Source organism: Ambystoma mexicanum, chromosome 9, assembly GCF_040938575.1.
Source record: "Ambystoma mexicanum isolate Mex_15411 chromosome 9, UKY_AmexF1_1, whole genome shotgun sequence".
NCBI classification, from domain to species: Eukaryota; Metazoa; Chordata; class Amphibia; order Caudata; family Ambystomatidae; genus Ambystoma; species Ambystoma mexicanum.
This window is the reverse complement of record NC_090931.1, coordinates 442,661,655-442,685,902: the sequence shown is the minus strand read 5'-3', so window position 1 is coordinate 442,685,902 and position 24,248 is coordinate 442,661,655. Positions and strand designations below refer to the sequence as shown.

At 43.8% G+C, this 24,248-nt stretch overlaps 1 protein-coding gene across 4 annotated transcripts in view; it reads right to left on the bottom strand.

Moving 5' to 3' along the window:
* The window catches only part of LOC138488157 (N-acyl-aromatic-L-amino acid amidohydrolase (carboxylate-forming)-like), a 304,572-nt gene that overhangs the window by 229,238 nt on the left and 51,086 nt on the right, over nucleotides 1–24,248 (bottom strand). For all 4 annotated transcript variants that reach the window (XM_069614944.1, XM_069614947.1, XM_069614945.1 and 1 more), the window contains exon 2: nucleotides 4,691–4,985. In XM_069614944.1, coding sequence (XP_069471045.1) covers nucleotides 4,691–4,923 — 233 coding nt within the window. In that variant the 5' untranslated portion in view covers nucleotides 4,924–4,985. The remainder of the gene's footprint in view (nucleotides 1–4,690; nucleotides 4,986–24,248) is intronic.

Genomic DNA, 24,248 nt, shown 5'->3' with positions numbered 1-24,248 from the left:
AAAAGTCCTCATCTCTCTGTGCATGCTCACAAAAATAACTTAGTGAGCAATTTGAGACTTCATCTAACACGCCTAAGGTAATCCAGAGGACAGAGCAAGAGAATGTTGATATCTTAGATTTTTCAACTTACACAGTGGATGATGAAGGGACTAAAATGATGAATTTAGAGCAGGAAGATCAAGATGTGAATCCGATCGAAAATGAAGGAGTGGGCCCTGAAAATGAAGGAGTCAAATACAATGAAAACTCACCTTTTCTTAAGTTAAATGAAAAACAGAAAATGTTTGATTTGAAATTCAATTTGAGGAAACCAAAAACCACCTAATGATGATCGCATTCAGACTTTTGAAAACGTAAACATCGACGAAAAAGACTGTTATAAATCTGAAATTTTTAAGATATGGCAAACCAAATTCTCGTCTAAAGCTTGGTGAGAAAAATCTTGCCGAGAATCCCCTTCTCTTGTACCGCCTATTATCAACTGAAGACAGTCTGGTATTAAATTGACATAATTTTTTTGCGACTATTCTATCATAAACCCGTATTACATTTTGTCAATACTGAGGACATAAAGATTGTAGAATTCCCTAGTGAGTCCCGACTGGATAAAGTCATCCTCCATTTAACGTCTAATGTGGTTAAAGCATCTTTGTTGGAAATGGCTCATCTTCTTCTCCCTTTAGGCCTTGAATTAGGAGAACTGTTGACTTATAAGAAATCCACAACACAAATGTCTCCAGACTATAAAAAGCCAACTTCTAAAAAAAAGCTATGTAACCTAGAAAATGCCATTGCTTCAAAATGTGGGAGATAACTGAATATACCTGCGAAGTTCAGTGGGAGAGAACTGAGTGATCTGTGTGTCGATGTAATTCATCCTCTAATGGTCACATTTAGTTGTTCGAATGTATCGAACCAAAAGGTTAAAGTAGTCTCGGGGAAATCGCACTGCTCAGTGGACCTGCATGACGGAGCCCTGAATTCACGCAAAAAATAACAAGTGACAATTCTCAGCGGAGATTGGACTGTCGCCTCTTGGAACACTTGTGGCTTTTCCCACTTATTCAACAACTGTGAAATTGATGTTCAATATTTCGATGTTCTTTGCTTCCAAGAAACCTGGTTGTAATCTTTACCTATTCTTGATGGTTTTAGTGTATATCTCAATTCTGCTTATAAGGGAGCTAGAAGGAGACCCACTTTCGGCCTCGTTACCTTGGTGAAAAGTGGCTTGGGTCTACAGGTTATTTCATCTTGGAGTCTGAATGCTTTTATTTAGGGAACCCTTTTGGAATTTGACCAAGGTAATGCCCTGAAAACGCTACGGGTACTAAGTCTTAATTTATATTGCAACCCTGATACAATAAAGTGCAACTATTTTGTAAGACTCTGTGATGGATGTTATTGACAAGAATTCTGCGCTACCTAACCCTCCTTTTGTAGTTATATGCAGTGATTTGAATATTTCTTGTCTTGACAAAAGAGTTCATATTATCACCGACTTCGACATTGTGACTAACAAATCCCATGCTAGAGCTGCAAGTTGGGCCAATGCAATGCAGACTAGAGATTTTCAGATCCTAAACGGTCAAATGAAGGGTGACACTTGGACTAATGGTGTCCATTTTGGTGTTTTGGATAATTTTTTTATTTCTGGTAACATGAATGTAAGGACTTTAGCATGATTGAAATGAAGAAACGTGATTACTGGCTATTAAGACTGTCATTTAACATTAAGACATCTGCTTAACTGGAGTATCCCTCTACAAATCTCGAAATTTCTGAAGGGAGAAACAGGCTGCATAGAAATCTGAGTGATGTTTCTACTCTTTTGATCAAATACAATGAGAACTTGAGAGCTCATCACTGGGGTGTGAACTACGTTCCGCTGTTGCTTGACTTCATCGTTTCCAACAAAAAAGGTGTTAAACCGACTTTCTTGGCAAAACATACTCGCAATGAAGTGATTGCAACAACAACAAAAAAGCTGCGGATAGATTTACGGGCAATTCCTTGTTCAAATTCAGAGTTTACTATAGAATTGTGTATAAAGCTGAAGCAATAATGTAAAAATTGGTTAATTCTTTTTAGATCTCAGATTCCACAGACTGATGCAGAACTTATGCTAAGGGCTATAGAGAATAGAAATTCAAGAGAAATTTGGCAGTTGTTCAACAGGAAACTCTCCTCTAAATCTGCGCTCTTGACGAGCGCGGTGACAGAGGGAGACTGGGTACAATTGTTTGGTAAATTGTTTAGACCAGATGGGCAACCTAAGAATGCTCCAGTAAAGATAGTTTAGAAGGTGTGGTCCATCCCTCTAGACATCTGTGATATGGACATTTTGATTAAGAAAACAAAGCGGTTGAATGCTCCGGGCCCATACCGCCTCATGAATAACATGATTAAAGTGGCCCCGGAGTCTTCAATTCCGTTTATTTTTAAAATATTTGAACAGGTGATGCGGCTGGGAGTCGTACCCGACTCCTGTAAGGTCAGCAATGGTAGTTCCTATATTTAACACGGGCAATATGGCGGACCCTTACAACTACCGCCCTATTGCCCTTTTGGATGTTTTGGGCAAGTTGTTTGCTGCAGTAATCTTGAGGCATCTCCATAAGTGGGCAACCAGTGTGGGTAGGTATGACCCCCGACAAACAGGGTTTGTAAAAGGTGTAGGAACTTACCTTAATTTGTTTCTTTTAAATTTTCTATAAATGAAAGCCATAAAAAGCGGTACATACATTTATTTGGCTTTCATTGACCTTATGAAAGCCTTTGATAGTGTCGACAGACAAATTCTGTGGTCCAAGCTGGAGGCTTAGGACTGCCTGTCTGACCTATTATTGGCAATCAGGGCCCTTTATTCATCGACTAAGATACAGATTACATTGAATTCCCAGAACCTTTTGACTAAGGAGATTCCGGCCTATAGAGGATTGAAACAGGGCTGTCTTCTAGCACCAATATTATTATTATTTTTTCTTGTCAGACCTGAACGAGACGTTGAATCTCACGCCTGCATTTCCTCCTAAAATGAATAGCCATGTTTTGGCATAGATTCTCTATGCTGATGACCTAGTTTTGATCAATCAGACGCCTATAGGGCTTCAACGTAGGTTATCTAGCCTCCATGAATATGTGACCAAAAATGAGTTGGAGATAAATGGTGAAACAACAAATATCTTGATTCTACGCTCATTGAGTGGTAAACAAAAGCTCCCCTTCAGAGGGTTTTTAGGTCGTGATGAACTTACCCAAGATGAACTTACCCAAGAAAATACTACTACTTATTTGGGTACATGTACAACTCCAGTATTAATCACAACCCTCGACAATTGGAGCTGAAAGCGCAAATTAAGAGTTTGACTGCACAGGGTACAGTAATACATAATAAATATGTTATTATTAGGTACTAACTGGGTTTAATCTCAATCTACGCACTAACGATGTGGAAGACTCTCTTTCTATATCGGAAATGTGTCATGTCGGAAACACCATTACCCTTTCAGATATTGACTGCCGATAATGTGAAGGAAGACTCTTCACTCCTTGAGCAATGGAAATCGAGATGTTTGCTAATTTTGGATTACTTGGGAACCGCACAGGAGAAGTTACAGATAAACCCGGGCTTAGTCAAGAGAAAGTTAATGCAACAAGACTGGATCTTGACAGAGCAATCCAGAAATAGATATAAGCTACATGCACATTTGAGAAGATTCTCGCTGAGATATTTCATCAAATTTCCAAGCCCTTTATATCGCTACCGCTACCAGTTTATGAGATTCTGCTTGAACATATTTCCAACAAGGCAGACTTTAGCGGCCCATACACAAGAGATGGCTAATCTTGGTTGTAGATTTTGCGGTGTTGAGGGAAAAGTGGAAAAATGTAAACATATTCCATTGTTTTATACAGGATTGACCATGCTAAGAACAAGGTATTTGGGGACTTTTATTGTAGAGAAGCAAACTTACACAATGAAAGAATGGTGGTGTACGTTCTTATTGGGAGAGAATTTTACAGTAACGTTTGGAATGATTAAGTTTTTAAATCAGGATTTTTCTATCAAAATGACATGAATAATTGTAGATGAAATTATAAGGATTTTAAAAATGGAATTTACCTGAGAGGAATTTTATGTAATTGCAGGACATTTTTATTGATGTTGAGATTAATATTGATGTTAATGAAATATAATAATAAATTCATGTGTGTTATTACGTACTGTATAATGTTTTGTAATAAACAATGTACCTTAATAAAACACACATATATATATATATATATATACACAGGTTCTTTACTTACTCCTCTCAGCCTCAGGGCACACCTGCAAATAAATATTGTTTTGTGACATTTTATCCCTCCAAACATCTCTGTATTACAGTAACTGAGCACAGACAGCAGATGGCCTTCTGGAATTAGAGAAAGCAGCGGACATGGGTTTAATCTTCTGAGCACAAGGCCACTTCATCCCCTACATTCGAGGTCTGTAAACTGCGGCTATCCAGATGTTTGCTTACAACTCCTGTGATCCTCCTCCATTTACTATGCTGGCTAGGACTAACAGGAGTTTTAGTCCAAAATCTCTGAAGAGACAAAAGCTACCAACCCCTGCCCTAAATTTATCCCAGACTCCTTGAGGGTTCAAATTTCACCCATAAGCTAGTTTCAGACCTTACTCACGCTAGGATTTCTTCTGTAAAGGAGCGGTTCAAGTCCTGGTCAATGTAGCGCACACATTTCTCCACAGCCCTGGGATTGGCCAAGAAGGGGGACGCCGTGACTGTGCCTCTGTGAAGCTCTGTAGGGTCTTGCATCCAGTGCCTGACCAAGTAGATGCCAGACATCTCATTTCCGTGAGTTCCACCTGCGACTGCCACCCGTCGGAGAGGGCTATTGACCACTGTTGAGCTCATCTGTACAATCGTGCTATCTGGAACTCACAAATGCAGAGCACGGGATCGCCAACAAAATATTTCTAAAAAAGAAATAAAAAGTGTTGCTTTTCAAAAAACATGATTTAAATATTGGATATTTTTTCAACTAATTAAAGGTTCCGAATTTTGAGTGCTGCATTCAGCTGAGATCATATACAGTCAGTGTTGTCGATAAAACGTCCCCTACACATTAACAAGGCACAGTGGGGTAATATATTTCATGTGAGAGCAGGGGCATAAAAGGGACGAAGTCCAGAGTATGGGAAATTCTCATAGAGGTTTCGTTTGTGTGTGTGTATTTGGCCAAGATTAGGACTTAGGTGGGCTGGCTAGGCTCCAGTAAGCAACCCAAGAGGTCAGGCACATGCATGGGTGCTGAGAAAGGCCACGAGAGTGCGCTAGTGCAAAAAACATGTTATGTGTCCAGCTAGACTGAATTTGTTGTAGATAGTCGCTATATACTAATGGCAAAGGTGTTGAGGCAAGTCTGGTTTAAGGAGGCAAAGACGTAAGGGACCAGCTAACAAGATATGGACTGTTCCCACACTAATGTTGTAGTCATAGTTCCCAAATCCTTGGTACTGATGATGCCGGGTCCAGCACAAATCTCTTTGACATTGGTGCCAGCTAAACCCAACAATGAGCCACTGTAATCACTATTAATTTGCACACAGTTACTCTAGAATATACTCTTACCCCACTTCAGACCCCTGTTGCAATACATCTGTTATGTTGTCTCGCATTTGTATATCGTCTCCTGCCATAGTTTATGGCGTCAAAGCACATTTGCCTGTCAGAGATGTAAAGGAGGAGTATGACAGAACATTCACTAGTGCTAGGGAGGAGCAAAGCCGGGTAGATAGTTGGGGTGAGAGCGAGGGATAGCGCCAGGAGGTATATGTCTGAAATTTACTCACTGGATGTTGCACCTGGGCATGTTGAAACCATGCTCAAGAAAACACAGACAGCAAAGCTGTTCTACTTACTTCCTGAGGCGCCCAACAACATTTGGAAGGGGTTGTATGTCAGAAATCCAAATTTGGCAAGTTTGCAAAAGCTCCCTGAAAAGTGAGCAAAAGCACCTCACATTCTTTGGTTTCCTTCTTTATGTCATGGTTACCAAAACCCCAGGCTTGTGCTTAAGTGCAAAGTGCTTAGGGGCAAAAACCCTCTCTATGGCTTAGCAGTGGTCAAACGTTTCAGCCTTCCAGTGTCATTGTGAGCCATGGCATGTAAAAACCATTCCCAAGAAAACACAGCATGCAAAGCCCCGCTACTAACTCCCCTAAGCCCCAAAGGGCCACAAACCTCCCGGTTCTATAGATGTGAAAGCTGGGAGGAAATATGGGCACATTTAACTGAGGTTGGGATTTCGACCACTGCTTCCTTTGGGCGGGAGCCCCAGTCCGGCCTTCATGGAGGTTCCTGAGTCCTGGTAGGACCTATAAAGGTAATGGTTATATTTGTGTGTGGGGCAGGAATCCTCTTAGACTGAGCACTAATGGGAGTTAATTTACATAATCCAGCCTTTGACTAGCCTTCTCATCGTGGGCTGCAGTTACTGTGTCCTGTTAACAGAGGGCACCATGGGAATGTTAGGCCAAAACAAGGGTTTATGGTCTAGTTAACAGATCAGAGTTCCAATCATACCCCTCTGTTTTTTTTGTGTGTGTTTAGGGAGTAGTTGCTACCTACTTTCTTATGGCTGCTTCTAAGGTGCTTGAAAATTATACATTTAAAGCAAAACATTATAGTGAAAACTCATCATAATGTAACATGACCAAACCAGCTAGTATAAAAGGAAACCACATCATATTCCCCCCTCCCGAAAGGAGTGAATGAGTACATACAGTAGCACTCAGGTAGATTCTAGTTAACATGCATTTAGCTTTGGGAAGAGAAGATGAGTTTGGCGGTGTGGCCAAATACAGTGGTAATGCAGTGATAACAGAGTTACCACTGCATTACCACCACATTACCACACCGTCAAACTATGGGTTTGGAGGTAAGGTGGAGGAAATACCTCCATCAAAATGCTAGTGCTGAGTCTGCTACCTTACTGCCAATAAATGTCAATTTTGGTAGTAATTCCACCAAAATCCCCATGAGTCCTATGGACTCCATAAATGGAAACTAACACGGCCATACCGCCACTTGTAATTGAGCGGTAATTCCGCGGGACAAAGTGGCGGCAGCAGTAGATCTGCTTGGTGATATCGCTGCAGATTTACCACTGAGATACCACCAAACTCATAATGAGGCCCAATATTGATGCTAACAGAATAAGACATCACACAACATGTTTCTGCAGCTTAAAACATGACATGGCGTAGCATAACATAATACAGCGCAACATACCAAACTTAACTGAGTGCAGCACGGGGCAGGGCATAGCTGATATAGCTCATTGCAAGCACACAGGAAAACATGCCCTCGCTAGGCATCCCAAACAAATAATGATGCAACTCAGCGCGCACACGCACACACACAAGCACGCACACACACACACCGACACACAGAGATTGAATGTAGGTTCATTTGAAACAATTCCCCAGTCCTTCTAGTCTTTTTGGGATGCCTCTTTTGACCTCTCACACAATGCACACACCTGGGACATGAATGATTCCCTACCTCGACACCTGGTTATAATAGTCGACATAACCAGCTTTTGTGACAATATTTTTAAGACAATACCTCATCCATCTGTGAGCCTTCCCTGGGGGTTTGGAAGCCAGTTCTATGATAAAATATCCTGACAATAAATGACCAGACTGAAAATGAAACAATATAAATGAAGGGGTACAAATAATTAATTTAGCATTAAAAATAATTGAAAAGGTAAGATATTTAAAGGAACAATTTAAAAAAAAAATATTTATATAGCATTTCACTTTTTTCTAAAAATGCAAATTTTGTACAAATGTGATTTGTTATTAAAAATGTGTTTTTGATTCAATGCTGGTGTAGCAATACAAGCATAAAATCAACCATAGCACTTCAAGCTAAACCCACCAACACATCATTGCACTTAGTTATTTCTAGCCTTGAAGCTATACTTTCAAAATGGTGGCCACCTCACAAATCCACCATGCAGTGTTCCAACTCTACTCTATCCCCCACCCCCGATTTCACAGGGGATTTTACTATTTTTTAAATGTAATATTCAAGATGGGATATCTTTGCTTTCTTCGTTTTTCCCTTAGTTATACATTCACTTTCAGTAGTTAGCATTCTGGCCGAGCTATTTTTACTGTGTACCTGAAAGCGGCCATTATGGCCAAAATAATTTGTATCACTTTTAGCAGACTTAGCTCCAAATAGGCCATGAATACAGTTCTTGAGAAATCAGTGCTCTCAATTTCCAACTATCTCACCATTGAGCCACTAACTCAAATAGGGTGTACCGACAGTCAGCTAGGGGTGAACTACAAAACTTGGGAACAGATGAAAAAGCAAAACAATTTTAGTATATTGGTTCTGAAAAGGTGAATCACCACTTGGCTTCTAAATTGAAATGTAACCAAACCCGTAATGCTATATTTTATTGCACGATGATCAGCGTATATAATTTCTAAGAATCTAAATTGGGGATCCTTCTGACTATTTTGGTCCCTATTTTCTGCCCAACTATTCAAACTTGCTTCGCAAGGAAGCTCTCTGGACATAATTAACATACCCATTCTCTCAGTGTAAGATGTTGCTGCCCTTGATCTACCTATAATGGCCGAAGAAAGAGCACAGGAGATCAAGAAAGTCCCGACCAATAAAACTCCATTCTTATATGGATTCTCCAAGAAATTTGATAAGAAGCGTCCAACCACCAGGATCCCTAGACAGGTCTCTCTTTTTCAAAGCTTCTTGTCTTACGGGGAGATTACTCCAACCATGGGTAACTCAGTTTTAAGCATAATGGTCAACCCGGATAAAAATCCTGTCAAATGCACAATCCGAATACAGTGCCTAAATACAATGCGTTTAATTACTCAATGATATGGGCTAACAGGCTAACCTCAAGTCTACCACAACGTATTCAAGAAGATCGATCTGGTTTGCCTTGAATCAACACACATTCAATATAATAAAAGGGGACTGGTGAACATTATATATTATGTAGGTAGCACAAAACTCTCATGCGCTCCCTTCTTGGTCCACTTTTTGAAGGCTTTTGACAGGATTCCCTAGACTGGCCTTACATACAGGAGATTCTGCAAAAACATGGGTTTGTCCTAAACAGTCATATATCCATTACAGCAGTCTCTCCCAGTGTATTCGAATTCACAGGGGTATCAGGCAGGGTTTCCCTCGGTCTACTTTGTTTTTTGCCTCAGCGATAGAGCCCCTAGCCCAGAAAATAGACCAAAATAAGGGGATTTTGTGTATAGTACTAGGTCCCATATGCTGCAAACAAGCTTCATTTGCAGATATCATTTTAATGATGAAGAACTCAATAATAAGTCTCCCTTTGATAACCAAGGACCTCCTGACCTGCCACATGGCATCTGGTTTTTAAATTCCTTATTCAAAATGCAAAATAATGGATCTTTTAAACACGAATTTCCCAACCATCTCTTGAATACAAGTGGGAATATGATGAAATGTAATACTTGTAGCCTTTCTAACCGACTTATTTCAATCACTCTTGGGGCACAAAGTGCCTGGGTTGATTTCTATGGCATGGAGAGATAGGAAGAATGATTATATATATTTCAATCACTAACAATTAACATCACAGACAATACTATTAAATCCATTCAACACGAAATGTTTTGGTTTATTTGGGAAAACAGAATTCCTAGAGTTCTGGGTAAAACTCATGGAATTGTCAAATAAATACGGACTAGCAGTGCCTAACTTGGAATGGTATCCATATGCAGCACACCTTGCATTGGCAATGCATTGAGAAAACGAGGCACAAGACACCAAGGGGCTGTCCAGTGAACAAGTCAATTTGGCTCCTCCAAAGGGTCAGGTAGTTTGAGACTATGGTCCTTCAGTAAACCCATGCAACATGATATTACTGGAATAGAGTGATGAGGAAAAATTGAACTACTACCAACCCCTGTCCACTTACCCAGATTTGGAATAATGAGACTTCTCCCCTGGATTGGCTACATCGCAGCGTAAATCATACACAAGTGGGCATTTTCAGGGATTCGGTCAACTCTCTTTTCAGGGTCAAACACAGGATTTTATAGCAGGTAAACATGCCACTTGCCTTACAGAATCAGATAGATTTAATTATCTCTAACATTGACAGGGTAATTCCCCCAGGACTCCAGAGCGAAAAAAAAAACGAAATGTGAGAAGTCACCTTCCTAAAGGTCCACACAATTAATACAATCTTGCAACTCTATCTAATCCTGGTCATTAAAAATAGTATTCTAACACACCACTACATGAAAATGCTGGATACTGGTCTGGGCGCGGATGGTCAAGGACACTCAAAATCCTCTGCATGCACCCAAACAAATAACAATTCTTACATTCATTTTCAGTTGAAACTTCACACCAGCTTCCCTTCATAGGATTTTTACCATTACTTCTTCTATTGTCACTGCGGCTGGCCCGGGGAATTTGAATATAGATTTAGTAGGAAAGCTGCATAGCTCAGGCCTTGCTGGGGGGAGATTATCTCTCACATGAAAACTATAACTCTTAGTTCCTTACCAATGGCACCCTAAATATTGGCAGGGAACGTAAACATGAAGGAGACTTATTAACTAGGTGGACATCACTCCAATTGTTCTTAACATGTTGGTAGTAGCAACACTTACCATTTGCCATTAAAGGAGACCACCTCCCCCCTCAGACACAGGTGAGTGCGAGTTCAGTGTGTGGTTCACAATCACAAGGAACAAAATAACAGCAATCCCTAGCAACCAAATGCCCAAGAACATGAAGGTCTGGACTCTCTTTATAGCTTCAGGGTGGTGGTAAATGACTAGTTACGTGTGCACCAAATACAGTTTGATGCACTGTATTTAATCCTTATTGGATGGGATGGGTTCTTAGTTGGGGTTGTTTAGCAGGAGAAGGTATAGTTACTTATGTCCTAAGATCTGCTTATAGCTAGTATGTTATGTGTCTTGATTTTGACCATCCTTGCATCATATTCTGGAATACAGTTGTGGCCTACTGCCCACTGATATCCTCCTCTGAGCATTAAGATTGGCACAAGTTAAATGTTTTGAAGGCTGTACCAGGAAATGGGCATGTTCAGACTTCGGTTAAAAGGTTATAAAACACAGTACGCACTGTAAAGAACTCTACCCCTGTCATGACTCTTACCCCTGGCCCTCACTGGCAAGTCAGCCGTCCAGTTAGGGCCAGGTCCAAGGCCTTAAAACCTCATCCAAGACTCTCTTTGAGTCAGTCCTGGCCCCTTTGGCGCCAGGCTCATAACCATCATTAAGACCAACATTAGAATGGGACTATTTACTTGGGACTATTTAACTAGGGGGGGTTCAGCCAACATGGAGGCACACACATAGCTCAGTTACAAGGAACTGAGCTATGCGGTCTAGTCTTTTGGGTGTGGCAGGTCTGGGACTACTTTACCTGGACTACTTTGGGTTTGGCAGGCCTGGGACTATTTTACCTGGACTACTTTACCTGAGACTATTTAAACCGCACCCAAACAGCAGGACATGCTTTGCGTTATTCTGCTGTGGGCAGCGTAACGCTCACCGTGTCCGGTTCTTTGATGCCAGTTTACCTGAAACCAAGGACCTGCAGAGAGAGAAAGAACTCTACGAAACTTATCTGGAACAGTATCCTGTCTTCAATCCATCGCTAACTTCAGTTCCACTCACCTCAAGGTACGAACTCCATCATCCGGCATCGCATGCATCCTGGAATACCATAACCTGGAAAGAGGAGAAAGAAAGACAGCATTAGTAAGCGTTTACTCACGTTTCCTCACATTTCCTCACGATCGAAAGAAAGCCACACAATTCTTACCTGGGTAGTCATCTCCTGGTCAGTATCATCGCTGGAACATTACGGCGCTTGGAAAGGAACATAGCGACCTGCAAGGAGAGAAAAGACACAGGTTAGGAATATAAAAATCGAAACAGCGCTGCGCATCGCGCATTACTCACCGGACAGCATCGTGCACACCGCGCTTTTGCCTACCGGCCCATGCTCATCTTCAAACTGCATGACAACACCAAAATACCTTTCCATACCTAAAAGGAAAGAAGCAAGACATTATTATTCGAACTAAGAGGAACATAAGAACTGCATATAAAGACTGTAAAGCAGCAAACCTACGGAGTCGTAGCAGGCCTGGATTCCCACAGGGGGGCTTGCACCAGTAAAGTAACTTGGTCGCTGCTCGCCCCCCACACCTACGCGCCCCTGCCACGAGGAGCAGGACAGAGAATCCACCTTTTACAATATTAAGGTGAGGAAAAGGCCCAAGGGGGAGGAATGAGTTGAGGCCAAGGGAGGTTGGAAAACATAAAGACAATCTGGTATTGAATCCAGCTCTCCTATATTGCAGACCCATCTTTAACCAGAGGCCTTACCAAGGGACCGGGAGAGGGTTCGAGAGTGCAAATCATCCAAAGAGGGCTGGGTGGCATCCCCGTGGATACCAGGTGAGCGTAACAACCCCATACGAAATTGACATAGCAATGGTGGTTTGATGTCTCTTAATTTTCTTTTTATCGTCACGGTCACCAATCGATAAGCTTCTTGATCCCTAATTAGTGCTAAACATGTTGTACTGCTTCATAATTGTGGCTTAAAACCCAATAACAATTATCAATTTAATTGGAAAAAAAGATGTCCCTGACAAGTAGGTGGATTCGCTAGTCAGTCACTCCATTAGCCTCAATTGAATTAGCATAAATTGAGCAGTCTTAGCAACTGAAAGGATCAGTCTTATGTGGCAGTCATTTTGCTTTTCTGCCGCCATTCCTTTCCTGTGACGGACTAAGTGGAAGAGTTGCTCTGTATGAGTGAGGCAATATGATACTCATCCTCCTGGTTCAAAGCCAGTTGGCATTGAACTACACCTTTGGTTCTGCTTCAAGATGAGAGGGCAGAACATGTCAGATTTATTTGGTAACTTATCTTGAGGACCTTCAATTAAAAGGTTAATGGATGAGGTATCAAGACAGGAAGGATTTAATTCTAGCATGAGCTCTCTCCGTACTCTTTGTGTGCAATGAACATATACCGTCGACAGTATAGGAAGTAGCACAAACACAAATGGGTCTGAGATCACTCCGGCTAGCTAAATGTCATCAGCTAAAGGGAAGGCATTATTAAGCACATATCCATTCAAAATAATAGGGCAGAAGTCTGAGATACATGAGATGTACCTAGGCACGTACGTTAAGAGTAATCCAGCGTAATTATATCTGCATATGATGTGCATGCTTAAGACACTTAAATGCATGCAAAGCGGTAAATCAAACTTGTTGTGCTGGTTCTATTTTAGTCTGTTGAAAACACAGTCTTAAATTCTGGCTTAATTATGACTGTTATTTGCTCTTGTTAAACACCAACATGTCTCCTTGCAGCTAATTCAGAGTACAGGTTGGAAGTAAAGGTTATCTGGCTTGACTCCAACTTCGGATACTTGTGCGGAGACCATTAAGTTTGCTGTTGTATACGTTTATTCAGATAATATATAATCCATTAAACATGCAGATAAACATACAGTACACAATTCATAATAAAGCATTAAAAACAATTTAAAAAGACATTTCCTGATTAACTGCTCAAATAGATCAAATCAAGGTCGCAATTTCCTAACTCTCTATGCTATTTTGATATAGGACAATAATGTCCATGCTACTGTCATTTCTTCAGCTTGCAGCAGGTACACTAGAGCAGAGTGACAGGGTATAAAGTTTACAGCATTTAGGACTGGCACAATTGTTTGATTTCTGATGTGAAAATATGCAGGGCAGTACAGAACGAAATGTATAATATCTTCCCGGGGATGATCACACAGTGGACAGTTTCACTCTTCGGGAAATCCACACCATTGCACCGTATCAGCTATGAGCATAAGAAGATTGAACAGGGCCCCTGTAATGGCCCAACTGTCTGATCTCAGAGTGCCAAAAGCGGGATAGGGCTGCATGCTATCCGCCCTACTAATTAGAGCAATGCGTCTGTTTGCCCTAACCTGCAGTCCCTGTGTCTCTTTCTTAAGAAAGTTTCTTTCCTATACACTCAGAAGATCTTCCTGGGGCAGAAGCACAAGAGCATTCAACTCTCCCAACCTAGACTGCATGTATTTTAACCAAGGAATTTTACAGTAGCCTTCCTCTTCCATGATGTTCCCCAATATATAGTGGGTCATGGACGCTCTGCCGTCAGCAGACAGTCTGAGCCAAAATAGAACCGGGGCCAACGAGCAGTCATCCTCGATCTGGCTCAGGCCCATCTCTGTATGGACAGCATATGAGGGGGTGGATAGAGGAAGGCCCAGCAGACTCTTAAGAAATGTGTTCTCTTTGGTTTGTAACTCAGAAACATTTTCAGAGCCCCAGAGAAAGACACTGTAGTTATTAGATGCCTTTGTCCTGGCCTTATAGACTTCCAAAATCATATTCAATGGTGTTAAGACAGGGTGTGTGTACTTCCGCTCTCTATTTGGTAGAGGAGAGGCACAGAGGACCCCTGCCAAGATTCTCAATAATGTAGTAATGGACGAGCAATCAAGGCCTAGCTTCTCAGGAGGTGATGCAGGCTTAAGTACAGTGTAGTCCCCACAAAGGAATGTCTGCACACTGTATTGTTTAAAAAACAGTCTCTATATAATTAATATTCAAAGTCATGTACAATATCATGATTACTCACTTTGTACTCGGTTATCTATAATGGCAAATATACCGTTCTACGTGGTACCACAATTACTATTAGATCTCTCTAAAGTGCATCAACTGTACAGTTAAATGGCACACAAATCAGTTCGTAACGGAAACCAACAATAGAGGTAAGAGGAAAGTAGTCGATAAGAACAATTGGCTGAAATACTGGTCACTACCGTTAAACACAGTTCTGTGTGGAGATCCCCCCACCTGGGCAACCGGTAAAATAAAGATACAAGCCCAGTCCATATATTGTTCACAAGAGACTTCCCAATAGTTCTGCAACCCCAAAGTACCTGGCGTTGTAGCGTTCCTCGTCGGGGAATTGACGGCCCTTCTTGAGTGTCCTCCCTTTAAGGCAGGAGTCACGGGTCATTGAACATCCGACGGAGAACCGGGTGAGCTACGACGGTGAAGTGGCAGCTTCGTTCCTTGCGGTGCTCGTCGGCGACAGAGCGTAGATGTCCTGCAAGGAAGAGGCATGCGGGGCACCTCGGTGTCGATAGTTCTGGACCGCAAAGAGTTTGAAAAACTGTGACCCAGCAAGGGCATCGAGTCGTCGGCGTCTCCGTGGTCTTTGGGTGGCAGGAAACCCACCTGGCGGATGCTCCTCGGCGCGTCGACGGTCAGGCCTTCTCCAGCAGGATAAGACGGCGACGATGCGGACGAGAGTGTCCTTGGATTCGAAAGTTCTTAGGCAAAACAGGAGCACGGCGGCTCCGGTCGGCGACAGCGGTCGTCGACAGTAGCGGACAACAGTCCGGGCGCTTCTCCATGGGATTCCGCGGCAGTCCCCGTCTCGGATCAGCAGCCTGTCGAAGGTCTGTCTACCAGGGAGCTTTGGCAAAGATCAGCTGGTGCACAATGATCCGTCGTAGCTCGGGAAGAGGGTGCCTTACCAGGTCCTCTCTGGGTCAGTCCTTGCAGACACAGCAGCTTTCAGATTAATGAAGGAGAGCAGCAGCAATTCTTCTCTTCCAGCAGGGCTTCAAGGTCAAGCGTCAGTTTCACTCCAGTTACTCTTCGTAGTTTGGACTTCAGCTCTGAACACTTCTGAACACAATTCCTAGCAGTGAGAGGTCCCCAGATATACTGTTGATCACCCATTAATTCCGCTAGGTCACACTTAAGCATCCAATCACTACGAAGGGCATTCATGCAAGCACGCAACCAATCAGGTGCATAGTGCATTCAGGCCATTCACTTCTCTCCAGACACTCACAACAAGTTATGTGTATTGGGACAAGTACCCAGCCATTCAACACTCCACACTGCATTCATACCAGATCCGGGCAGGGCTGTCTTAGCCATTGTGTCAAATACCAGATACTAGACATCCACAACTCAGAATGCATATTCGTCACACACTCTATTCACCCAGGTCCCACCCACAGGCGTACCCATAACAAACGGTCGTTGAGAAGGCTCCAGCCAGTCTGGTCGGCACTTCCCCACTCTACCATACATGGAACTTCCACCCAACAGACAGCAAGGGGGAAGGGACAGAGTAAGGGCTTCCTGGGACTTCGGGAAACAAGGTAACAGGCGATGGAAGGCAAGAGGCCACGGGGCCCATTTTGCCTCCATCAGGAATCTACTGATTCCAATGACAGGGCCTGGGCATGGGCATCCCAAAATGGAGGATACTCAGGGCACCAGTCAAGTCAGCACAGAGCTGCCACCAGCCCGTACCCTGCTCTGTGGGCCACACACAGGTGCCCAAAAACATACACTAGGGGCACAGGGTTGTACCCCCACCCATGGGTGCCATAGGGTATCCCATGGGTACGTTCACCAAAACCAAAGGAGAGAGCTGCACCGCCAGGAGTCCCACATGAACTCCTGCATGGAAAAAACACGACAGAACACACGATAAAAAGCAGTAAAGGACAAGGATATGGAGGCCCTGTCCCTCCGATGCATTTCCAGCATCCCAAATGGTTGTTCTTGACACTTGGCCATGAATCGAGATAGTCCTACCAGTAACTGGCCCATCTTAGTGACTTGGCTATGGATGTGGGCCTGGCCCAAGACTGACGAAGTAAAACGAATACCAAAATAATAAAAGTCATAGGCCCTCACTATAGGGTTGGTGGAAAGGGTTTACCGGCACTGGTAAAGGTGCCGGTAAACCTGTTCCGCCCTATTACGAGGTCTCCTCGCGGGACCCGCAATGGGCGCCTGGAAAAACCAGGCGTCCTTACCGGGTCCCGCGAGGGGACCAGGGAGCTAACAACGGGCCCGTCATTAACAGGCCCATTGTTAGCTCCATCCCCATTCCCATTGAGCCCTATGGGGGCTCGAATGGGAATGGGGATGGACCGGGTCCGGGTTCCTCGGACGGGGAATTACCGGGTCCGCCAAGGTCGCGATGGCCCGGTAATTCCTCATTCGAGGAACCCGGGCCCGGATTGCGGTATGGAGGCAACCATGCCGCTAAAAGCAGCATGGTTACCTCCAACCTTCTAATGAGGCCCATAGACACGGGGTATCACTGACCTGTCACTTACCATGGGTCGCATCTTAATAGATTTCCTCCTATATCCACATGCCATTACTGCTGACTTAGATGTGTTGATCTTTAGACCTAGGTAGTTCATAAACCTGGTATATTCCATAATCAATTTCTGAAGGGCATTGGGTGTCTTAGCGATAAGGATGGTGTCATCTGCATAACCTAGTAGTGGGAGTGCTGATTGACCACCATTGGAAAGTCCTCACCAGTGTTAACCAGTTCCTGGTAAAGACAGTTTATGTAGAGGGTGAAAAGAACCAGGCCTAGCACATAGCATTGACAAACCCCCAGATTCACAAAGAAAAAGTGTGTGCACTGACCCTGGTCATTGAATCTTACATAGGGCTGATTCCCATTATGCACCAGTCTCAACATCTGAATCAGTTCCTCAAGGCAATCCATGGACCTAAGCACGGCCCACAACTTCACCCAATTAACTTTGTCGAAGGCTGTGCTCAGGTCCATGAAGGCCAAATAGATCGTCTCTCTGTGGGCAAAAACAGACTTGGCCACTAGCAGTTACAGGTTGAGGGACTGTTCGGCTGAACCAACCCCCGGCCTGCAGCCACGTCAGCTAGAACATTGCAATCCAGTAGCCACCACTCCATATGGCCAAAAATAACTCTTCCAAAGATTTTAAAGGAAGTTTTGAGAAGAGAAATGGGTCTGTATGCACTAGGGAAAGTTTGGTCACCCTTCTTAAATATCAGGAAAATGATTGCCTTTTCCAAGGAGGGTGATATCCCCATAACCAAAATTGTATTGAGGTTGCATGTTAACAACAGGGCCCACAGGTCTCCCCAGGACTGAAACAGAACGGCGGGTATAGCGTATGGTCCCCAGGCCCAATTATGGGCTTGTTTCTCAATAGTTTGCGAGACGTCACTCATGGAAAAGGCCAGGGCCAATATGGGGGGAAAAACTACCTCCGGCTCGGGATGATCCAAATAGAGTCCTCAAATATGGTGTACCCAGGTCCCAGCTGCTACAAATGTTTCCGTGCCCACTGATGTTTGGTTATGGGCCGGGCCACTAGCCATATATTGCCAGAGTATTTTGCCATTGTTCGCTTCCACTGCCTTCTGCAGTGCCTACCACGCTTCAACCTACGTATCCTGTTTACTCTTGACTATAGCATGGCGATATGCAGATCTTGCCTGAATAATATCACAACTCTTTCATCTTGGTGCCTTCATCGAATAGAAGTTCACATTTGCACTTACGACAGTTCTCATCAAACCATCCCCTGGCCAGTCTCTGCTTGGACGCAAAATCCAGTTGGAAAAAACAGTCAGTGTGCACATGAGACTACAAAAAGACTTTGTGACCACCAAAGGATATGCTGTCGAGTCTAATATCTGCAACAACCACAGCAAACATACATGGCCCATCTTCTGATATAACCCATCGGGTCAAACCTTTCCCACTTTTTTCACATTTTACAGAACGGGTTGACTGGTTGTATGTGGGACGTTAAATTCAAATGCCCCCTCTGCCATAATATTTTAAGGCGATTGGGAAAATGGTCACTGTGTGGTTAACTCGAGACCTGGAATTCCTGGATCAAATGCCAGTTTTTCATCTCCATAAGGATATAATCAATTGTCGAGGTTCCAATTTGGTTACACAAAAAAGTCCTCTGCCCCAGGATATCGGGGCACACACGTGCATTAAGTGGTTCCATCCCCCATTGCAAAACCCAAGAGAGAAACTGAAAACATTTGGTCCAAGTTCGTACATCTACAATGGACGGTGCTTGGATCCCCCATGCAGCATTTTCATTAATTTCATTCTTTTATATTGAAATCACCCCAGATAATTATAATTGTTCTTTTATAACACGCTTAATACCAGAGATTGGTGTCTAAGTGCAGAATCGTGATTCAAACCTGTGTTGTGATGCGCTGTCTTGCTTCCAAGACAAACGCGTTGCCCCTGAGCTATCCCCTCTCACCACAATAAGAAGACTATCAGCTTTTAGACCTGGGAGATCACACACCTCAATGTACGCCTTCAGGGTGCCTAATCGGTCAACCTCAGATTTGTGAGGACTTTTGTAGAAATTAATAATTGACAACGGATGGCCCTTACTGGGAATAATGTCAGTATGCTGCAAACTAAATGACTCTGGACCCTCACCACCCCCTCTATTGATGCCTTTACAAGGATTAACATTCCCCCATAGCAACGACCGCGTTTCTTCTTAGAGGCGCCCACTGAGAAAGATCTGAAGCCATTGAGAAAAAGGTCTCCCCCTGATTCTACCCAGGGGTCCTGCAGGAGGACGACATCAAAAGATTTTTGAATTAAAATTATTTCATGGTCCTGAGATTTTGTCTTTGCATTGGCAATGTTCCAGGAAAATCCATCAATAGCCGTCTTCACTGGACTCACCCCTCCAGCCCCAGAGCAAGTATCTGGGGACTCTACCAAAGGCACACAATGATCCCTGAACCTGTTAAATTTCAGTCACTCGATCTCCTCAATGGTCTACAAGTCCTCATAGTGATTCACAACCACAACCGCCCCTATATACGATGTCAGCACTTTGGACATGGAGAAAATAGAGGTTGGGACGGTCATAGAGGACACTAGGTTAGATAACGACATCCCCCCCTTTTCACATGCCCTCCCTCCCTAGTAGTTGGAATAACAGACACTGAATTGGTTTCCACAGTGCATTCAATGGGATATTCTTCCTTTCCTCTCCTTCCCCCAGAAGCTCACTGTCTCCAGAGCTCTGGTTCTCTCTAGGCTGGACAACTGCAACAGCCCCTTTCTAAATCTGCCTGCTTCTACCCTCCGCCCCCTGCAATTTATCCAGAACAGGACTGCAAGACTTGTCCTTGGCCTCAAGTCCAGGGATCGTATCTCTCCAGGACTGAAATTTCTGCACTGGCTCCCAGTGGCTGTGAGGATTAAGTTCAAAACCCTCTGCATCGTCCACAAGGCCTTCTGGGGCCTGGAGCCTCAATATCTTCAACTCTCTCTTCCTAAATAACTTCCTTCTCGAGCTCCTCTAACTCCGTCAGGGTCAGTCGCTTCTTCAAGCAACGATTTGGTGGTAGATCTCTTTCTTCGGCTGGGGCCTCTCTCTGGAACAGCCTCCCTGCCCCCCTGAAACTTGAGGAGAATCACCTTTGGTTCTAGAAGCTCCTCAAAACCTTTCTCTTTGCCCAGGTTCCCCCCCGCCCCCTCCAGTTGCACTCCTGCACTGCCTTCCTGGCAACCTCAGCACTTGGGGACTGTTTCTGTTTCCCTACAGTCCCACTTCCAGCACTTGACACCTGATGTCTGCACTCACCCTGCACTTGCCACCGGCTGGCCTTACTTTCACTTATTGTTATTTATTCTTATCCCGTGTACTGCACTGTCCTCCCCATGCACTTCTCCCCCTCCCCTTCCCATGCACTTGCACGATCTGAATGACACCTGGCCTAGTAAGATCGTTGTCTGTCATCCCTCTGTCCCCCTCCCTCTCCTCGTCGCGCCTCAAAACACTTGTGTATAGGCGCGTTATAAATGCCATATCATATCAAAGGAACTATACTACTCTTTGATGCTTCACTATGGGAAATCCGCCTTCTAGTGTGGTTTGAATTGGTTAAATAAGAAAGCAGTGAGGGTCTGGCCATGGTAACAACCACACAGTCACCCTAAATGTTTTTCCGGGAGTGACCCACCAACCCCACTCTCCTAGCGATTAGGATAGACTGTGGATCAACTTTGTGCCCCTGAAGATTAAGGTTTGTCCAATGGCTGACCTTATTCAGCAGGGCAACTGTGGGTTCAATCTGACCCATTGGAATCAAAGGTACTCCTACCATAATCCCTACCAGAGGTGCCGCCTCAGGGGGCAGATCCAAAACCTCACAATTACCCAGGCTGCATGTAGGTCCATGGGGTGTTTGTTTGTTTTATTTATTTGTAATGCGCGCCAGACCCAGGGGTGGCAGGGCACAGAGGCTATATGAATACTTTCAGCTTGATGTTCCACATTTACACAGAGAGAAGGACAGGCGATTACTGGTGTATAGCATCAGTCAGCTATTTGAGAGGTATATACATACAATCAAAATCATTACAACATTACGTAATATAGCATCAGTCAGCATAATATACAAGATTGAGGTTCAGCATCTTCTGACTTAGTAGTAACTATTTACAGTGCAGGATAAAGACATTGGGACAATAACTGGGTGCGCTAGTGGTCATTTTCTTTAAGCCAGTTAATGATGGGCCTCATTACGATCCAGTCGGTTAGGGGTTAACGGCGCTGTAAAAGGTGTCGGCGCCGTTAAACCCTTACCGCCTAATTACGAGGTCCCTTTGCGAGTCCCGACCAAGGAACCCGCAAAGGGGCTTTTGAGGTAATTATGGTACCGCAATTTGCGGTACCGTAATTACCGCCTTCCCCATTCCCATTGAGCCCTATGGGGGCAAAAATGGGAATGGGGAAGGTCCAATGGTGAATGGGGAATTACCACCCCGCCAACCTTGGAATGGGGCGGTAATTCCGCCATTCACCATGGCGGAGTTGGTAAAATACCGGCGGCAACCATGGTGCTGCTAGCGCCATGGTTACCGCCTGGGTCGTAATGAGGCCCATTGTGTCTGAAGTTCAGATAAGATTCGTCCGCTCTCAAGGAGGGAGGGAGGAAATTCCAAGTCTGAGCAGCTTTAACCAGGAAACTGCTCCCTCCAACTTTAGACAATTTGAACCTAGGTACCACTAGGGCGGTTTGCGTTTGCAGTCCTAGTTGGCTGATTGGGTGGTCTTCTATTGATTCTTTCAATGAGATAGCTAGGTGCAGCAAAGTTGAGGCACTTGTGTGTTAGAGAGGCAGTTTTGAGCAGAATTTTGCCGCCCGTAGAGAGCCAGTTATTCTGTCTTCTTACCTCAGATATGTGTTATTTTCTAGCTATGCCCAGTGCCGCTCTGAGGGCATTGTTCTGGAGAATTTGAATTCTGTCGATAATGTACTTATTAGCGCCTAAGTATAGGGAGTTACAATAATCCAATCTCGACAGAATTAAGGCCATGGCCAGAATGTTGCAGCTATTCTTAGATAGGAATAGTTTACCAACTCCAATTAACTTGCATGTGTATGTAGAGGCCAAGGAGTTGACCTGTTTGGCAAAGTTGAGGGTGGCGTCTAGGCAAAAGCCTAATGTTTTTACCTCTTTAGCAACTTTAATAGTGTTGCCATCAATGTTAAAAGAGGGATATTTTTGGCCAAGTTTATTGAGATTGTTGGTAGTGCCCAGAATGATAAGTTCAGTTTTGTCATCATTCAGGCATAGACCGTGGATAGCCATCCATGCCTGAATGATAAAATAGATTTTATTTACCAAGACCAAATCCTTGTCATAATCCCAGTAAGAGGTATGAGAATCTGGGTATCATCTGCATAGTTAGTGTAAGTGATACCAAGATCATCCAGATCATCGAAAAGGGGCTTAGCAAATATGTTGTACATTGTGGGAGAGACGGAGGAGGCCTGTGGCACTCCACATGTGATCTGAATAGGGTTTGCAGCTGCTCATGGTGAGAAGACCCTCATGGTCCTGTTATTCAGAAAGGATTGAATCCTGATTATGACCTCCAGAGAGAAGTGAGCTGCTGAGTACAGGTGATTGCATAGGACCTTATGGTCCACCAAGTCGAACGCAGCCGAGAGGTCTAGTAGAAGTAGTAAGGCCGTTTTCCCCTTGTCTCTGAGCGCGTCTATTTGGGCCTTAAGATCGATTAGCGCGGTTTTGGTGCCGTGTTGAGGCCTGAAGCCTGACTGTCATGTTCCAAGGAGGTGGCTGAACTTCAAATACTCCGGTATCTGAACATAGGCCACCCTGTCTAAATTTTTAAGAAAAAATGGCACTGTAGTGATGGGCCTGTAGTTGGTGGGGATATTTGGATCTAGTGTCTGTTTTTTGAGGAGGGGGGGGAGTACCCAAGACTCCTTTAGGTTGCTAGGGATGATCCCAGTGGAGAACGAAGCATTAATTAGCTTAGATATGAAGGGTGCAAGGTCTCTTGCAGCATCTTTGATGATTTGGGCTGGGCATTTGTCTCCCTGGCAGTTCGAAAGTTTAATGGAGAGGATAATTTTTTCCACCTCCGGAATTGAGACTTTGGTGAAGTTAAAGCGATGTGATGGTTTATGGGAAAGTGTGGGAGTACTAGTCGGTATGTCAGTTGGATAATTTTGCTTTTTTGTGGGTGATCTAATCCTGCAGTTTAGTTACTTTGTTGGTTAACGCCTTCTGAATATTAGAGCACCAGGTTTTGTCTTTAACACAGTTGTCTGGTGCAGGGATCGGGGCTTCAAGCTCTTTCAGGATAACAAAGAGTTCTTTAGTGCTAGAATTAGCTTGCAGAATTCTCTTGTTGTATGTTTCCTGCTTGGTAAGAAGTATTTCTTTCTTATAAGTTGATGAAATATTGATAAGGTTGGATCTGTTTTCATCAGAGCGTAAGTGCCTCCAGGTAACTTCACATTTTCTTTTTTCCACTCTTAGTGTTTTGAGGTGCAGAGTGAACCAAGAGTTCAAGTGCGCTCTAGGTTTGCTTTTCCTCATTTTTAGGAGGGCAATGTTGTCTAAAGCTTCCGTCATGGTTTTAATGTGTTCATTGACCAGGGTAGTAGGATTGGTCGTATTGGTCGTTTCATGTAGTGAGTAGAGCCATCTATCTCACCAGCCCCGGCACCCATCTTACTACCCTCCTGAGTAAGGCCAGGCCAAAGTGGGGGGCGGGGGGACTATCACTCACTGTGAAAGGAGCACCAACCCTTGTTCCCTGTACCATGCACTCGCCCTTTGGGACAGTGGCCTGAACCATCTTATTCACCTCTGAAAGAACCTGTCTAATTGACCCAATAGAGTCGTCAATAATGGTCAAAGAGCCCATCATTACTTTCTTAAATGAGGGTAAAGAGTTTAGCACTAGCTGCAGT